Source organism: Nomascus leucogenys, chromosome 21, assembly GCF_006542625.1.
Source record: "Nomascus leucogenys isolate Asia chromosome 21, Asia_NLE_v1, whole genome shotgun sequence".
Classification (NCBI taxonomy): domain Eukaryota; kingdom Metazoa; phylum Chordata; class Mammalia; order Primates; family Hylobatidae; genus Nomascus; species Nomascus leucogenys.
Genome location: NC_044401.1, coordinates 51252243 through 51265280, shown reverse-complemented (window position 1 = coordinate 51265280; position 13038 = coordinate 51252243). Strand labels below are relative to the sequence as shown.

The 13038-nt window shown below is 47.6% G+C and overlaps 1 protein-coding gene across 2 annotated transcripts; it reads right to left on the bottom strand.

Annotated features, from left to right (window-relative positions):
- Window positions 1–220: 220 nt before the first annotated feature.
- On the bottom strand, window positions 221–12981 carry CHCHD4 (coiled-coil-helix-coiled-coil-helix domain containing 4). 2 transcript variants are annotated; one of them, XM_030801990.1, is made up of 3 exons: window positions 12766–12981; window positions 4569–4667; window positions 221–1346 (listed from the first exon to the last, which is right to left on the bottom strand). In XM_030801990.1, exons 1-3 carry the CDS (start codon window positions 12785–12787, stop codon window positions 1039–1041), a joined length of 429 nt encoding a protein of 142 aa, XP_030657850.1. In that variant the 5' UTR covers window positions 12788–12981; the 3' UTR covers window positions 221–1038. The 2 variants fall into 2 exon arrangements, with proteins under 2 accessions (XP_030657850.1, XP_030657849.1); XM_030801989.1 differs by lacking the exon at window positions 12766–12981 and adding an exon at window positions 10039–10436.
- Between the last annotated feature and the right edge of the window lie 57 nt (window positions 12982–13038).

Sequence of the window (13038 nt, the reverse complement as noted above, 5' to 3'; positions counted from 1 at the left end):
AGAGCCTTCCCCACCTCATAGACTAACTGCAATGTCTGTGTGAAGGCATCTGCTCACATACAAAAAAGTGAGCTTCCTTTGAACCCAACAGAGAAAATTTTAACAGACTCAAATTGGTTTACCAGTTATCTTTCAAGAGGAATTGCAATTGATTTGTTCATAATCTATACTTTATACAGAAAACATTTTTAACTAGTGAAAACAAAGGACACATTCAAAATCAGGTATAAATCATGTTTCCTTTTAATTGAATACTTAATTCACAACATTTCCTCTCTTGCTGCTACTCTGGTAATAATTAGGTCCCCACCTCTCAAGAACTTTGCACCTGACTAGACTGAAAGCCAGTGTGAACATGGGCCCTAAACCAGGGCTTACGGAATAACAAGGAACAGCCAAGCCAGACTCTCCCTTCACTTAGAAAGGGATTATGAATGGGAGGGTCCAAATCTTCATTGTCCAAACACAGAAAATTAGGAGCTCAATACCAACATGGAAACCAAAATGTATCAGGAATGAAGTATGGTACCCCTTCACATACTCAAGGTCAAGATCGGTTTGCAGAAATTGTATCTGACCATCTGACCTCTGCTAGTAGATATGGCCCCACCCCAGCATTTTTAAGAGATGTTTTTGTTTCTATTACTTGTATTATTTCTCCAAGGGGTATAAAATCTACCAAAAGGAATATAATGAATCAGAATAAATCAGCTCACTCACAAGAAACGTTCTTGGGTTAATGGTTTTTAGTTGCTGAGCTTATTCAGCACGTTATTTAAAAGTGGCAAAATTCAGGGCAATCTGAGAATTCAAAAGTGGTGGCCACAGGTTTAGGTAGGACACACATACATATAACTCCCATTTTTTGTCAGTGTATATGTCAAGAGGTCAAGACCCGTGATCATCAAAATAAGTTATTTTGTATATTACAGTGCACAGGACAACAGAGGGAAAGACACTTTCTTGGAAGGTGACGACAAGGCCTTTTGTAAAAGGTTCACTCCAAAAGGACTGGAGCCCAGTGCCTCGTGGCCTTCATTAACTTGACCCCTCCTCTTCTTTGGTTGCAGTGGCCTCAGTGGGAGCTGTTTCCTCTGCTTGTTCTGCTGGCTTCTTCTCTCTTTCCTCTTCCTCATCCTCATCCTCTTGGGGATAGAGGTCTGGGTATTTCTGCATGCATTCCTGCATGGCCCGGAACTGGTCTACACAGTCTGACCCCTTGATCTCCTCCGTGCTGTAGTGGAAGCAGGAAAAGGCTGACTTGAACTGTTCTCCACAGGGGCCACTGGCCATTCCCCCAAGGCATGGGCAGTTCCAGTTAATGTTTCCATTTGGCAGTATCAATCCTAGAACAGGAAGATGGAGAGATGTTCTCTAAAGTTTCAGAAAATACAAAACTAGTCCAGTCCTCACAGGCTACTCAGGCGGTGCAGAACAGGAACTATTGTTGCCTATGGACCCACACCTTGATTTGGATTAGGTTTAAAGCCTAGCACATATTCCAGCATTCCTTGGCCCACCTGGGAGAGAAGCCACCAATGACATATTTCTCCATGTGTGACACTAATTTATTCTAAGCCACCTCCCAGTGCTCTGAGGCTGTGCTCCAAGAATTAAATACCGGGACCCATTTAATCCAAAGAAGAAGAGATCACTTGGATGGTTAGTGAAGAGCTTTTTGAAAGCCCAAACACTTTAAGGAACTGAGGTATTGATCTCCTCTTTCTAAACCCCCTCCCCATATAGATGATCAGGACCACCCTACCCCCATACTCCCTGCCCCCTGAGCCCCTCTTGCCCTGAAGCTGCTCTCAGAAGCTCAGCATAGCCTGGGGAATGGTGAAAAGGAGGAGGTTGCTCCTTATGTATTGACGAGGAAAGATGTCCAAGACATGCTGCACAATGAGAAGCTGGTGGCATACCATTAGTGATAGTACATTCTTGTAAAAATCAACCAAACCTGTTAAACTGCACATTTGTGTTGGGGAGGAAGCAAGGTTATAGATGGGTTTTCATTTTCACTATATTAATAGGCCTCTTTCTTTTGACTTTTATACCTTATCACTGAACTTTATTCACATCTAAATAGTATTTCTTGGTTTTCCAAAATGCTCTCAAAATGATGGCTTCATTTTCAGCTTTGTGACAGACATATGATTCATATAGAAGTTTCTTACATGATTCTTATTAAGAGACTGAAAGTACTTTCTAAGAGAGCCTCTAAAAGGTCCTATGACATTACACGATTCTTCACTCCAGGGCAGTACCCAAGCCTGATACTCTGCACTAACGTGCAAAGTCCTAGGCGAAACCCCGCCTGCCTCTCAATTCCAGCTTGGGAAGCTCCACTGATCAATGGATCTGCTGTAGCTATTCCTGTTCCTTACTTATAAAATGGGGATAGCAAGGACGATGCCAACTAGTGCTGTCCCCTTAGCAGGCAGCAGACCCCCAGGACCATCAGCAGTTGCAGATCAAGTTCTCCTGCATTAAGCTATGCTTGGTAACTCACATAAGCCTTCTGACAACCTTCTGCAGTGGGTGCTACTAACCCCAGTTTACTCATGCAGTCTCTGGGGTTCATGGTCCAAGTGAGGACTGCAGACTGGGCTGACAGGATTCCCAGAGTCCATGCCCCTTCCCCTACATCTCACCACTTCTTGACAGGGACCTCAGTGCTGGAAAAACATTTGCAAATGCTGCTTCCTGGAGCTTCAAATCTGCTCACAAACCTGCACAACCAGTTTCCAAAAGAGGTAATACTGACATTTAAAAATTACAACCCAGTGCAAACTGACCAGGTGGTTGATTAAAAAGAACAAAAAAATTATAACCTAGGTCTCCAGGAGTCCTTGTTTCATTATTTCTTAGGGGCAGGTGAGCTGGAATGAGATACCTCCTCACAAAGCACATGGTGCCAATTTGCATTTCAGGGACACTATAAATCCACAGAGAGGGTACCTTTGGCATGTTACATAAAGCTCAGATGCAGTGTGTTGTCAAACATGCAGTCTAAGGCCTGAAGTTCCAGTCTCTGGCTCAGTCAGTCTCCGCCCTCTGCCTGGGCCCCCAGTTTTCTCATTGGATCAGATGATCTTTAAGGCCCTCTTGATGTTTTGATTCTAGGAAAATTAATTCTGCCACCTTTTTTTCTTGGTACTCTTAGCTATTCCAAGCACCATCTCAGCTGCCGAGCTGGGTGCTGGAAGGCAGGTAGATGGCATAAAATGGTGGCTTACTTGGTCCACTTAGTAATTTTGCAGTTTAAGAGCTTGAAACTTGGGTCCCAGAGTTCTTTGTGTTTTATAGGCTTCTTTGTACAAAGTATTCACTCTAAGGGGCTGTAAAGCCAAATGCATCATACAGGATACCTACAATCCAAGCAGATATATTGCAAGTGACAGAAGCAGGTAAAAAAACAACAGGGACAGTAAAGAATGGTGGGATCTGGAGGGGGCAGCCCAGTCTAAAGGCAGATACATTCTGTTTTTAATAACACTGTGAGGCAAACAAAACAAGGCCCGATTTGTCCTGCAGGCCTCCACAGTCTTGATCAATTAATGAAGTGTGCTTAATATGGATCTAAAGATAAGCAAGGTACTAGAATTGACATGTAAGCCCTGATCAAGATTACCCCTGCAGCTGTCTTTCTCAGAATGCTAACACTTTGTGTAATGTCTGCATTTCCCACTGCTCCCACTGGGTACTGGATATGTATTTTACGCTTTAACCCCTAGGAGCAGTCAGGGCAACAAGTGAAGGGTCCTACAGAAGGAATATACACATCAGTTAGCATTTGAGAAATTCCAGTCAGGAGCCCATATTCTTGAGGCGGCTTCTTCAAGCTCTTCAATTACCAATTAGCACTAGAAGGTTAGTTGTCATCATGGACATCAGAAGTGGTTTTTGATTTGGTGAACTGAGTACTGTACAATACGTAGGTTGTTCATGGACACTGCACACACACATCCACCTCACACAGGCTACAGTAGTAAGTATCTAGTGAGTTTAGCAGCCCAAATCCTTTGGAACAATGTCCTAGGCCTAAGCGGCCACTGTTATATTCAGCCATTAACCAAGGAGTGTGCAACAGCTCTGACTAGGTTAGTTGAATCCCGCTGCTGGAAAGCTGTCTGTCGCAAGTGACCTTTTCACGTGAGGTGCTTGCTGGAGCAGTTAGAGACAGCAGGGACTTCACCAACCTTACAGAACAAGGTGCATGACTGTCTACTTGCTAATAAAGTTGGTAGATGTGGCAGAATTCAGTCTGGCAACTTGTCTGAGCAAAAGCCCTGTCACCTTAACCTACCTATAACTGCTGGAATCTACTAACACCTTCTCCCAAAACTTAACTGTTGTGCCAGGGAAGTACATCAGAACAAGGCTGGAAAGCACAGTCCCTCAAACCTCTGAGGAATATAAACCACTGCCCTCAGAGACAGTCTATGGCTGAGAATAGATACCTGAAAACTCGGCCTTGGCTAGGAAAACATGGGAAAGGAATTAAGAACACTGAGCTTCCCCCCAGTGCCCTGATGTGGGTCCCTGGGAGGCCACATGCCACTTACCATGCTCCTCGTATGGATCATTGGGGTCATCAGCCACCAATTCTGCACTGCTTGGAGTTTCATGATCTTCTTTGGTCACAAATATGATTCGATCCTTCCCTAGTGTTTGGAGAACAGAGGAAAAAATGTTTCATTCAAGAGCAGTGAATCAGCTTTAAACCCAAAGCAGCCGCCACCCAAGTTTGAACTACAAACCAAGTTTGAAGACTGTCCCATATACCATCCCTATGTGAGGTGAGCATCAAACTGCTCTCATATGCTAGGGGTAGGAAACAAAAGGGGATGGATAAGGGGCAGGGCAGAAAAAAAAGCACTGAAGAAAAAGAGTGTCCTAGGGGTTTACCCACAGGGTTCAGAACACATAAAAAATTGGAGGAAGACTGAGCACATTGGCAAATTGAGTGTGCAGTGATGTGGGTCCTCAGCCTACAGATCACTGCAGCCCACACAGCTGTTGTGGCCACAGGCCCCTGCCTCTGAAAGGCTGAGGACACAGGTGGTCTGAGAGTGCCCACAGCCAGCACCCCCACTAGGCCTCTGGGCTCCTAACCTTGGCCGGAAGAAGGAAGGGTCATGAAGGTGAGGAACACTGCAGCCATTCCACTCCCCACAGTCCAAGAGGCCTGGGGACCATTTCCCAACAAGTATAATAACTGGAGGGGTGCAGTGGGAGGAGCACTTCTCAGATCTTTTTAACTGTGACCATCTGCAGTTTATTTTTTTAGGACAAACCCAACAGTGGTTAGGGTCAGGATTGTGGTCCTGTGAGGACCAGCATGGGAAAGCCAGCAGGCCTAAAGTACAGAGCACCTTGTTCACAACCAGAGCCCTCCCCTGGGGCCTGGCTGCCAGAATGTCTGAGGGCTCCGGGAAAACAGACCAGTGAGAGTCAAATGCATTTTATATTAGGAGCTTCTCCTCATTGGAGGCTGGGTGAGCACAGAAAAGCATATCAGTCCTGGCCAAACCAGGGTGGGTGCATTAACTGCCTTACAGTGACCCCCTATGAAGTATTATCACCCTCAGCCCCCATCGAGTACAGCAGAAAACCAAGGCTGAGTTAAGCAGAAGGCAGGTCCTTATAGCCCTCTCTGCTACACCTTGTAGCTGTCAACACTTTACCTCACCTTCCTAAAAACTTTGGCCATCAGCTAACCAAACCACAGGTATGTGTCAGATATTCCCACTGTGGGCAAGGAGCACCTTGTCCTCAGTAACCCATGGTGCATGGTGGGTCATCAGTTTCTCCAGCTGTCCCCGGAGAACAGACAGAGCCAGTCCATCTCTTGGTCCTCCATGTGAGCTCATTTCTCCATCCTATCGCCACCCTGAGAGGGAGGTAGCAGCATCCCCTTTTAATGGTGGTGAGCCTGAGGCTCTGAGTAGTAACTTGCTGGGCCACACAGGACAGGATTCTCTGAAGTCTACACTGTTGGAGATCCTTTCTACACACCCATACTGCCCCGCACCAACATTTGCACAAGAATAATGACAGCTGACACTGAGCACTTAGCATGACTGGGCACTGCCTGAGAGCTTGTGCACCTTGGGCAATGAATAAATACAATACATTCCGACCCAACCTCTGCCCCAAAAAGCTTAGAATCAAGTGAAATGTTTGCCAAGTAAACAAACAAGATCTTTCTTGTACTTTCCTGGTGAAGGTGAATGACAAATTCTACAGACCAACTGACCATGCATTCTGATCCTAGAGCTGCGGTACTGGGACCCTCATCTGGAAGGGGATAGGAGGTGCCAAGCATTTAAGAAGACTTCTTCAGGTATGGCCAAAAGTGCCTGGCAGACAGCCACAGTGCATGGCTCTGAGTGAGTGGCTACTGTGGGCGCAGAGGCCTAACCTGCAGAAACGTAGCTCTGTGAAAGCTGCAGGCATCTCTGATTACTTTATACTTTTTGTTTATATTTAGACAAGTTCAGTCACAGGTATGCTGAGGAGAAACAAGGAAAAAGGTTTGGGCCCATGCTTGGGCTGAAGTAATTAAGGAAGAGGCTTCTGGAAGGCAGGGGGCGGTGACAACAAAAACCGAGCAACATCTCCAGTGAGGAGGACAGTTCAGGGGACAGAGGGAGGGCACTTCGGTGCCTTACGCCATGCCCACACTGCACAGGGTCTCTTACACTAGGACAGAGTAACAACAAAAAACCCTCAGCACACACACACAGGGCCAGGACCCCCAACCCACTGGAGGCTTCTGCTCCCAGAGCTGGTCTCCGCCTCAACACCTTGCATGTCATCCAACAGAAGACTGTTTTTCCCCTGTGGCTGACTTGGGAAAGCTTTTGGACCAGGCAGCCAGGGCTTGTTAAAGTATCTAGCAACCTTGGTAATTCTGGCCAGTTTCCAAAATACTCAAACGCAATCTGTAAAAATGTTGAACGCTAAGCAGAATGAGCTGATGCAAATTTCGCAACTCAGCTCTGGCAGTTTTGTTTACCGAGATGGCAGCTCAGCGCGGCCCAATAGTGAGGCCCAGTCACAGGCACAGAAAGCAAAGGGTCCAAACGTGGTAAAGTATGAGGCCCTCCTGGGGTTTGCCATACATAGAGAGACCAGGCCTCACCCAAGAAAAGCTGAATCGAGCTCTCTGCCACGTCCATGTAGCTCACAGGCTTCACAGGTGACTGTGATACACAGCCAGGTTAGGAAACACCAGCCTAGCACAATCCCACTGAGAATTCCAGCTCCCTCCCACTGGGCCAAGTCCTCACACGTGCCTTCCTGGACATTTTCCCTTGCAGCACAGTTCACAATGAACCGAAGGTAGAACAGTAACAGCTGTATCTTTTACACATTTTTGTCCCATGCAATGTGTTTTATTACATCTGTGAGTTCACTGGTGGGTATTACTTTATCTCCGTTTTACAGAGACCACAGGATCTGAGAAACAGACCAAAAGACATGCAGTAAATGAAGGCATAACAGGAACAGGAACTCTGGTCTGAAAGATCCCGAGTGTGTCCCCTGCAAACTGTCCATTGCATGCCTGTCCTGGAGGGCCTTTGCTTTCTGGAATGTTTAAAAGTCAATTCAAGGACTGATGCAAGGACAAGGCTTACCTATTCCTAACAGACCTAACTGTGAAAGAAAGAACTGGTCAGACTAGTCATAAGATGCCAAATAGTGGGACAATCAGCTAGACCAGTAGTTCTCTTGACATTTCTCAGCAATTTCTCCAGAGAAATAAAATTTAAAAGTGCTTGTATTTTTATTTCTAAGATAAGATTTAAAAGCAGCTGAATATGCATGTTCTGAAGGAGGTGGAAAACTACCTGAAACCCTTTGGCACACAGTGGCTTCAATATCACAGACAGTCTGAGAACTGGAGTTCAAATCTGGGCTTAAGCACTTCCCACTGTGTGAGCTCAGGTACCATCTGGGCCTCAGAAACCAGGCCTTATCACCAGCTCCACCTACCTACCTCACGTGGTTGGGGAGGTGAAATGAGTTTCTGCTGTCAGCTGGAATCCCACTCGACAGTAATTTTTAAAGGGTATCAAGGATAGCATGGCCAAGAAAAGAGACAATCACAGGCTCAGAGATGTCAATAATGTTTTGGAAATGGGAGAGCTGATGGTCGAGTGCTCTCTGACTTAACCAGTGAAGAAAGCTGAACTCAAAGTGCACAAGGAGGAGGTCACCCAGAATCAACTCAGTCCCCACCCCAGAACCTTGGTCAGAATGGGGAACTGGAGGCCCGAGGGGTTACTCTGCCAGCAGGACTTCAGGGTGGGGCTGAGAACAGAACTGAATGAGCAGTCAGATACCAAGACAACTTCCACCCCCAGCTGTTTAGTTTTACTCTCGGTAGAGCCACCCCAATCCATCTCTCACATCTCCATCAGCAAATTAGAATGGCTCCATCTTCAAATACATCCAGAAAGAGCTGCACCTCTTCGACCCCATCTCCCACCATCACTCCCTCCACTCCAGCCACGCTGGCCTCTGCTTTTACTTGAACATGCTGAGCACATGCCTACCTCTGGCCTTTGCACAGGGTGTTCTGTCCTCCAGGAGCACCTTCCCTTCCCTCAGGTACCCTCACAGCGATTTCTCCCTGCTTTCACCTCCTGCTCAGATGCCACCGTCCCTGACCACTGCCCATCTCCCTTATCCTGCTTTATCTTTCTCCAAAGTGCTTTTCCTCACCCAACATACTATGTGTGTTTACCACCTGATGCCCCCACGGGAATGTCAGCTCCTCAGGCAGCGATTTCTGTCTATTCTGTTCATTGCAGTATCCTGAGAGCCCAGAACAGTGCCAAGGACAAAGTGGGTGTTCAATATTTGTGGGAAAAAATGGAGAAGCAACTCTGGATTAGGGCATGAAGACTGCAGCGTAAGAATTAAAGAGGAGAGAAACACGAAGGGTGGCTTTTCAGTCAACAGGGACAGGTTTATTTTAAACAAACCTGAGAGGGGCTGCTGGCCGAGTTAGGTCAGAGCCACACTCTCTTACAGACTAAGAGTTTTTAAGGATTCAGGGTGGGAGAGTTTATCAGAGGCTTGGACTGCTTCTGTATCTCTTTGTTGTGTTTATCTGGGAGGCAGAGTTGTGTGTCTGTTTCCATACATCTTTCTGCAGCTGCAGGCATATCCCCCAAGTCTGCTTTTAGCTTCCCTATCTTAGTGCACCTGAAGGGAAAGGAATGTGCTTATTAAGGCCCACTGTTTTACTGTGGCCCATTGTATGAGGGTGAAGTTTGGCAGTCACCCAAGAGACTTTCCCCTCACCTCCCTCTGTGTCCCAGCTGTTTTATCTGTGTTTTACTGTCTGCTCTTTCTGGCTGCTTGTAGTTAGAAGAGAAGTGACTTCCTTGAAATGCATAAGGCTAGAAAGGGAGCTGGAACTTAAAGTGCCAGTGTTTGTCCGAGATGATGCTACTCCTGCTCTGTCACCTAGTCCCAGCAGAAAGCAGGAAGACAGAATGGTTATCACCATTAAGTCAGTGAGACTAAAAAAATCCCTTGGATGAGTAGTTTGATTTCCCCCATGAAAGGGCAGGATCTTTACATGCCAGAATCTCTCAGCGCATCCACCCCAGAAGGAATGCCCCTGTGTCCTGCAGAGGAAGCAGTTTCTTGTCTCCCATGGATGCTGACTCCCCAGAGTCATGTTTGAGAATGGCGACCCGCACTAAGGACTTACCTTCTTTTGTTTTTGGCTAAGTTGATTCAATACACCTATGATACAATTCCAACCACTACTTTCTGAAGCTCAACCCAAGAAAGACATCTAAAGTCAGAGGGAGTGGTGCCTGTGGTGTATTTTGAGTGAGGTAAGGGGTTTCTAAGAGTTTGATAAGTCTGACTGCTAAGGACATTCATGTTTAGAATCTAACCCCTTTGAAAGATACAACTTTCAGAATCAAGTGTCTGTGAAGAATACCCAAATAGCTTTCAGACACAGTGTAAGAAGAATGCAAGTGTTAGAAGTTTAGCTCAACAAACCTTCCTTAGCTCCAGCTCTGTGGTAGTACCTGGTGGTCACAGATGAATACGACACAGGCATCCAGTGGAGAAGATGGAAGGGGAGGGATCCTACCTTTGTCCCTGACAAAGAGCTTCAGGAAGGGAAGGAGGGGAATAGACATTCCAGAAGGAACCATCCTGGGCAAAGCCTGGAGGGCAAAAGGAGGGTTTTAAGTAGTGTTTGCTCACACATGTTGAGGATTGCAAAAGGTTTTCTTAAGAAAGTGGCATTTAAAAGGATGTCTGAAGCCTCAGGAAGCCTCCTCAGACCCCATACAGCCTTTCACTAAATGATCATAGCATGCTGGGCTTTCCCTTCACGTCACTTACGACAGGCTGTAATCATGCATTCGTCTGGTGATGTTTTAATGGCAATCTCTTCCACCATGCCAGGAGGACAGAGAATGTGTCACCTTGCTCACCACTATATGCCCAATGGCTGGCACATCACATGTGCTCTATAAATGTTGACTAAACAGGAGTGGGCAGGCTCTGCATTAGGAAGAGGAAACTAAGAAAGAAACACTATGGTGCTGACATGGGAGAAGTGTGGCTAGCCCAAGGCCGGGGAGCGAGGCTGAGAGCCCTTGCGTGCCAAACCAAGGAGTTTAACCTGAAGGCTAGGTAGCAGGTGGACCCCTGAGATAAACTTGCACAGGCAAGTGATTCACTCAGGACAGAGGGCAGGTAAACACATGATTCAATAAACATTTGGGCACCCACTGTACACCAGGCCCTGTGCTAGATGCTGGGGATTCCACAGCCCATCTGATGTTCTCAGCTTAGTGAGAGAAGACAGGCAGGAAGTAAGATGGCAAAAAATAAAAAAGGTCATTTCAGAGACTTCAGGATGTGAAAGACACAAAGGGTCAGGAGGTGATATTGGAGCTAAATTTTAAAGGATGAGGAGTCAGCCATGGAAGAGCTGAAGGCAGGATATACCAAATCAAGGGAACAGCCAAGAGGCTAGAGGCTGGGCAGCAAAAGGGTGGGAAGAGACCAGGCTGGAAAGGCAGACAGGGCCAGATCACATAAGCTCTGATACAGTAAGAAGTTTGGGATCATTTTTTAAAAATCCTATGGGAAGCATAAAGGATCAGTGGGGGGGGAAAAAAAAGTCAGGGACTTCTTAAGAGGACAATGGTATGGATAAGATAAATACTAAGAAGGCCTGTGAGTGCTTTCAATTCTCACTCATCTCCAAACTGACAGATCTTTGAACCAGAAAAAGATAGAGCTCCATGTTTTGGAGGCAGATGGACCTAGCCTCCGCTTTTCAGGGAAAACTGCCTCCTGTAAACCCTCAAAGAGAAGGAGGGTCTTGTTTATCAGTACAGCCTCATTATACCCAAAGGCTCAAAAATTATTTGCTAAATGAAGTAAATTAGAGAAAGACTCGAAATTAAAAACAAGAGTGGTGAGGGCAGAAGACTTTTGCTTATGGCACACATTAAGTAGTAATCAGCGGAAATATAATAGTACTTATTAAAGAGTGAGTCTTATGGCTTTACGACCCAGAGGAGGAGAGGTTCTAGAAGCAGACAGGGCTACCAGGGAAAAGGCTCAGCATTTTAGGCTGAGCTATTCTCCTAACTGGATGTGTAACTACAGGTAGGCCACCTCCTTCTCTGGGCTTCAGATTGCTTGAATTAACTGACGGAGCTGGAGTATTCACCAAAGAATTTCTGGGGGACTTCCAACTCTCTCTGTAGTTTTATAACCATCCATCCCCCTTCTCTGGCGCAGAGAAGGTGCTTCATGAATATTTGCTCTATCAATGAAACCCAACATCTCATTTTACAACACTGGATACCAGGGCCTGGAGGGATTAGGTGGGAGCTCAGGGCCAAGGGGCCAGTTTGTGGCAGTGTGTGGGGAGGCCCTCCGACCTGTGGCTCGGGTACTTCTGAGCTCTTGGGTAGAGTAACATCAAGGAAGCAATAGGTGGTCGGAGCTCAACTTTGGGGTGGGAGGTAGGCAGGGTTTTCCCTGCAATCCGCTGGGCACTAGATTGGATAAGGCTGTTCTGGGGTCACAATGCCCAGGCTCAAACCCCAGCTCCACGATTTGCTGGCTGAGTGGCTTTAGCCAAGTCACCTGTGTCTAACTACTCTTCAGTAAAATGTGACCAACAACAGAGCCTGACTTACAAAGATCGCAGCGAGATCTATGAGACAAGCCAGGCAAGCTTTCTTGAACAGTTCCTGATAGGTAGCAGGGGGCTCAAGAACATTCCCGTTAGCGGAACTCCTAGCACTCCAGCACAGCACACGCTACCCCGAGTGGCAACTTTTCGGGACGCGCCTTTTAAAGGCGCGTGCAAAACGGAAACACGTGGGGTATGGCAGGAGCGGTAGTAATAATTAACCACCATACATTCCCAGTTTCGAGGCACACGCAACGTGCTCGGCACTTCCCGTGCCCCAACCGGACCTAGTTTACGACTTCTACGCACAGGCCCCTCTGAGGTCAGGGTTCGGGCTTCACTGTGACCTTGGACCAGCCCCCTTCCCCCCAGAGCTTCGGTTTTCTCATCCGCAAAACAGGCGTAGCGACCCCCAGCCGGCCCGCCTCCGAGTGTTCCAGGGTGGGCACCTGGGCCGCGCCTCCGGTGGCCCGCGCCCGGCGTGGTCGCGGGGCGCCGGGGCTCGAGTGTCTCCCGCAGGCCCTCGTAGGCCGGTCTCCATGGCAGCCCGCCCTCCCTACCTTCCTGCCGGCAATAAGACATGGCTGCAGCCCGTCCCTGAGACCTTGCAGAAGCGGCGGTGGCGGCAGCTGCACCTTTACGCCGTGACCTCCCTCTCCTCTGGCAGGGCGGGCCCCTCCGAAGCCCGCGCGGACCCGCCCCCTCTCAGGCCTGCCCGCCGCGCGCCTGCCTCGGCGCCCTCGCAACCGCGGCCAGGCCCACCTCGGCCGGAAACTACATTTCCCAGCAGGTCGCGCGCCCCTCGACAGCTCTCCAGGCAGTAGAAACTACAT

Bases quoted from the DNA above. Each gene is read 5' to 3' on its own strand.
- CHCHD4 (XM_030801989.1), bottom strand. From the start codon at position 10,099: ATGCCTGTGTCGTATTCATCTGTGACCACCAGGTACTACCACAGAGCT. The intron at 4,668-10,038 runs GTTTGTTGAGCT...TCCAAACACTAG, and splicing joins CAGAGCTGGAGCTAAGGAAG to GGAAGGATCGAATCATATTT. The intron at 1,347-4,568 runs GTAAGTGGCATG...TTCCTGTTCTAG, and splicing joins TGATCCATACGAGGAGCATG to GATTGATACTGCCAAATGGA.